The sequence below is a fragment of the Prunus avium genome, chromosome 2 (assembly GCF_965620075.1).
Source record: "Prunus avium chromosome 2, drPruAviu1.hap1.1, whole genome shotgun sequence".
In the NCBI taxonomy this organism is placed as follows: domain Eukaryota; kingdom Viridiplantae; phylum Streptophyta; class Magnoliopsida; order Rosales; family Rosaceae; genus Prunus; species Prunus avium.
In genome coordinates, this window is record NC_142285.1 from 39,077,116 (window position 1) to 39,081,720 (window position 4,605).

Genomic DNA, 4,605 nt, shown 5'->3' on the forward strand with positions numbered 1-4,605 from the left:
AGGCTGATGGCCGAAGCTGATGGCCGAAGGCTGATGGCCGAAGGCTGATGGCCGAAGCTGATGGCCGAAGGCTGATGGCCGAAGCTGATGGCCGACGCTGATGGCTTTGAGAAAAGGCGCTGGAGAGGTGTCTCCTAGAAGGTGCCGTTCGGCATGGCTGAAGCTAATGGCCGAATGCTGATGGCCGAAGGCTGAAGCTGATGGCTGATGGCCGAAGGCTGATGGCCGAAGCTGATGGCCGAAGGCGGATGGCCGAAGGCTGAAGCTGATGGCCAAAGCTGATGGCCGAAGGCTGATGGCCGAAGCTGATGGCCGAAGGCGGATGGCCGAAGGCTGAAGCTGATGGCCGAAGGCTGATGGCCGAAGCTGATGGCCGAAGCTGATGGCTGAAGGCTGATGGCCGAAGGCTGATGGCCGAAGGCTGATGGCCGAAGCTGATGGCTGAAGGCTGATGGCCGAAGGCTGATGGCCGAAGGCTGATGGCCGAAGCTGATGGCCGACGCTGATGGCTTTGAGAAAAGGCGCTGGAGAGGTGTCTCCTAGAAGGTGCCGTTCGGCATGGCTGAAGCTAATGGCCGAATGCTGAATCATTGAGGGGATGTGAAGACATCACACACGCCAAATGATGCAAGGGGTGCCGAAGGCCGATGGCAGATGCCGAATCATTGGGGGGATGTGAAGACATCGCACGCGCCGAATGATGCAAGGGCGCCGAAGGCCGAAGGCAGATACCGAATCATTGGGGGGATGTGAAGACATCGCACACGCCGAATGATGCAAGGGCGCCGAAGGCCGAAGGCAGATACCGAATCATTGGGGGGATGTGAAGACATCGCACACGCCGAATGATGCATGGGCGCCGTAGGCCGAAGGCAGATGCCGGATCATTGGGGGGATGTGAAGACATCGCACGCGCCGAATGATGCAAGGGCGCCGAAGGCCGATTGTAGGAGGTGCCGAGGGCATGGCTCAAAAGGGTGCCGAGAGCACTCGTGAAGGAGAACGACATAGCGTTTTGTGTCGTTTCCCACAGACGGCGCCAATCTGTTGGCGCTAAATCTGAACAGATAGAGATGAGTGCAACTTACAAGTGGGATGGACGATCAAGAGATCGATTGGATGTTGGATGCCGATTCTTCCTGTCCTTGGATGCCGATCCTGAATAGAAAGAAGTCGGGACTCGTAAGGTCTATGGAACCGGTGTGGAACCAGCCTAAGACCCTCCGATGCCGAAGTAAGTTTGTTGTTTTAAGAGCTCTTGCTGTTGACCATATAGAAGTATAAAAGTCAAGCTGAAAAGTCTTACCCCTGTATTGTAGTGGGAGGGGCATACTTATAGAGGGCATTTAGTATGCTCTTAGCGCTCATTTTCGATGTGGGACTCGTGGGAGGGCCCTATGAGGTTGACACGAGTCCTTAGATATTTCAGGCGGGTGCTTCGAGGTTGATTCTGCAGAATCGGTAGGGGATACCGATTGTAGGCTGTGTTGGGCCCTGTAATGATCTTTTGCTGCTTTGAGACAATATCATCAGTAGCCGTTGGTAGCTTTCAGACAATGCCATCGGTAGCCGATGCCGATTGTTCGATGCCTTGGGTACTTGGGTGGGTTTAGATGATCCACGTGTCGTTGTATGAGTGGAGGGTCAGATATGGTACAAACAATAATAAAAACCAAAACCAAAGTTAGGAGGCGTTTGGTATCCTATTCAAATAAGGAACTCAAAAAAATTTATTTTTCTTAAAAACAAGGAGTTCTTAAATCTATTTTGAAGATTCAAAAACTTGTTTGGTATGCAACTTGAAAACTGTTTTCAAATCTTAAAAATTTGAGAACTTGTGGGTTGTTAGAAAAAAAACTGAAAAAACAGATTTGTTTTTTTTGGTTTTGTTTTTTAGTTGTTCTTGAGTTTGAATTTTTAAAAATAGGGCTACCAAACAGGATTTTTTTGTTTTGGACTCAAATTCTGTTTTTGAGTTTAAAAAGTTGAATTCAAGTTCTAGTCAACTTTCCCACACAAAAAGTCAAGCTATTTTCACTTTCCCTCTAAGCTCTCTCCGTCTCTTCTCATCATCTCTTCTATCTGCTACCTCCTCTTCTCTCTCTAAACCCTAAAATCCTGAAATCCAAACTAAGAATCAATAAATTCCCTAAAACCCAACTGAGCGAGGCTGTGGGATTTTGATCTTCAGAGTTTTCTTTTGGCTGACAATGGCGGGAGCGGGCCATGCAATCGGGATTGACCTAGGGACAACATACTCTTGTGTGGCTGTGTGGCAGCATGATAATATAGAAGTTATAGTGAATGATCAGGGCAACAGGACCACTCCTTCTTATGTTGCTTTCACAAATACTGAGCGCTTGATTGGTGATGCTGCATACAATCTGGTAATAAGAAACCCCACCAACACCATCTTCGGTAAGCTGATGATCTTCTCCCATATGAGTATGACCAATTAATTTGTTTATCAATATCAAATCAGCTTTGAATTTTGCTGAGGCTCTGCTTCTTCCATTTGTTTTTAATTTGTCTTCTTTTTGTTCTTGTTTTTGTATCTTAAGTTAGTAGTTTAGTTAAAACTTAAAAGTGATCTGTTCAGCACAGAAGGTCTACTTATTCATTATTGTTTCCTTGTAACATAACAACTAATTAGTAATATCATTGTGGCAGAGTGAGAGAGTGACAGAATTTTTATATTAATGATATGCTTTTATTTTTATCTTATGACCTGTTTCTTTGTGGAATTGTGTATTTCTAATTTCGTCATCAATTTGCAGACGCAAAAAGGTTAATTGGTAGGAGGTTCAGTGATGAATGTGTTCAAACTGATATGAAGCATTGGCCATTCAAGGTCATTCAAGGTCCTGATGATAAGCCAAAGATTGTAGTTACCCACATGGGCGTAGAGAAACAATTCGCTGCTGAAGAAATCTCATCTCTGGTTCTTGTAAAAATGCGGGAGATTGCTGAGGCCTATCTTGGTTCAACTGTGAAAAATGCAGTTATCACAGTCCCTGCCTACTTTAACGACTCACAGCGACAGGCTACGAAAAATGCAGGTGCTAGTGCTGGGCTAAATGTGATGCGTATCATCAATGAGCCGACTGCTGCAGCCATTGCTTATGGTCTTCACAAGAAGGCCGGTTGGTATAGCAAGAGAAATGTGATGATATTTGATTTGGGTGGTGGTACTTTGGATGTTTCACTACTTACCATAGCTGACAGTGTCTTTGAAGTGAAGGCCACTTCTGGAGACACTCATCTAGGAGGTGGTGACTTTGATAACAGAATGGTGAATTATTGTGTTGAGCAATTCAAGAGGAAGCATAAAGTGGACATTAGTGGAAACTCAAAGGCTCTTATGAGGTTAAGAAATGCCTGTGAGAAGGCGAAGAGGAGGCTTTCATTTATGTCTGAGACTGACATTGACATTGATTGTTTGGATCAGGGTGTTGATTTCTGCTTAAATATTACCCGTGCCAAATTCGAGCAACTCAACATGTATTTCTTTGAAAAATGCACGGAGCCTGTGGAGAAGTGTTTAAAGGATGCAAATATGGACATAAGCAGCATCCATGATGTTGTCCTTGCTGGTGGCTCTTCTAGGATACCCAAGGTCCAACAGCTATTGCAGCATGTGTTCAAGGGGAAGGAGCTGTGCAAGGGCATTAATCCTGATGAGGCTGTGGCATGTGGTGCCGCTGTTCATGCTGCTGTCTTGAGTGGTGGGAATCAAACTGGGAAGCTTCAAGACTTCACTCTTTTGGATGTCACCCCTCTCTCACTTGGGGTGCGGTGCAAGGATCCTGATACTATGAAGCGATACATGGATTTTGTGATTCCAAGAAACTCTAGAATTCCTGTGAGGAAGAAAACGAGTTTAGTAACTATTCGGGACAACCAAGTTGAGATCAGCTTCCCAATTTATGAGGGGGAGAGTGAAAATTACATGAACAATAACTTTTTGGGTGAGTTTTACCTTGATGGCATTCCTCCAGCTCCCAGGGGAGTTCCTAATTTTGATGTTTGCTTTGATATTGATTCCAACGGTATCCTGAGTGTATCTGCCGAGGACACGTCCACCGGCCAAAAGAAAGGCATTACAATCAACAGTGATAGAAGAACCTGTGAAGGAATTGAGCCAGCGATGTAAGAAGCATTAATTTATGTCGTTGTACTCGTCTACTATGGTTGAAATATGCTATTGATATTTTTGACAGTACTTTGGCAAATGTTTTATTTATGAGTTTATGTTTTATTTTTTACTTTTCTTCCCAAAGAAAGTTCAAATCAACGTGAAACAATTTCATAACATAAATATTGTCCGCAGCCCTCTTTGTGCTTCAGTTGCCTCCACTTACGGAAACGCTGAATAGCCCATACTATATGAAACCAAAGCCTTGACCAAATGGCTGTTTTGTAAATACAGAGTTCCTTTGTTGTTTGGTCAGAAAAATGAACCTAAACCAATAAAGTTAAGTCATGCATGTCGCAAGGAAGATATTTTTTGGTTTTGGTTTTGGTTTTGGTAAAAGGTAGCTGAGATTGAAAACGTGTTTTAAGGCAGGGATTGAATGAATTGTTCTAACAGTTGGATTTTTATTC

At 44.4% G+C, this 4,605-nt stretch overlaps 1 protein-coding gene across 1 annotated transcript; it reads left to right on the forward strand.

The window, feature by feature from the left end:
• Positions 1-2,022: 2,022 nt before the first annotated feature.
• Positions 2,023-4,265, forward strand: LOC148297015 (heat shock cognate 70 kDa protein-like). The gene is made up of 2 exons (XM_088249639.1): positions 2,023-2,418; positions 2,778-4,265. The coding sequence occupies exons 1-2, from the start codon at positions 2,211-2,213 to the stop codon at positions 4,151-4,153; spliced, it is 1,584 nt and encodes a 527-aa protein (XP_088105765.1). The 5' UTR covers positions 2,023-2,210; the 3' UTR covers positions 4,154-4,265.
• Positions 4,266-4,605: the final 340 nt, after the last annotated feature.

What these genes read in the sequence shown, in the direction of transcription:
- LOC148297015 (XM_088249639.1), top strand. Translation starts at nt 2,211, where the DNA reads ATGGCGGGAGCGGGCCATGCAATCGGGATTGACCTAGGGACAACATAC. An exon ending in CCCCACCAACACCATCTTCG is followed by an intron (nt 2,419 to 2,777) that starts GTAAGCTGATGA and finishes ATCAATTTGCAG; the next exon opens with ACGCAAAAAGGTTAATTGGT.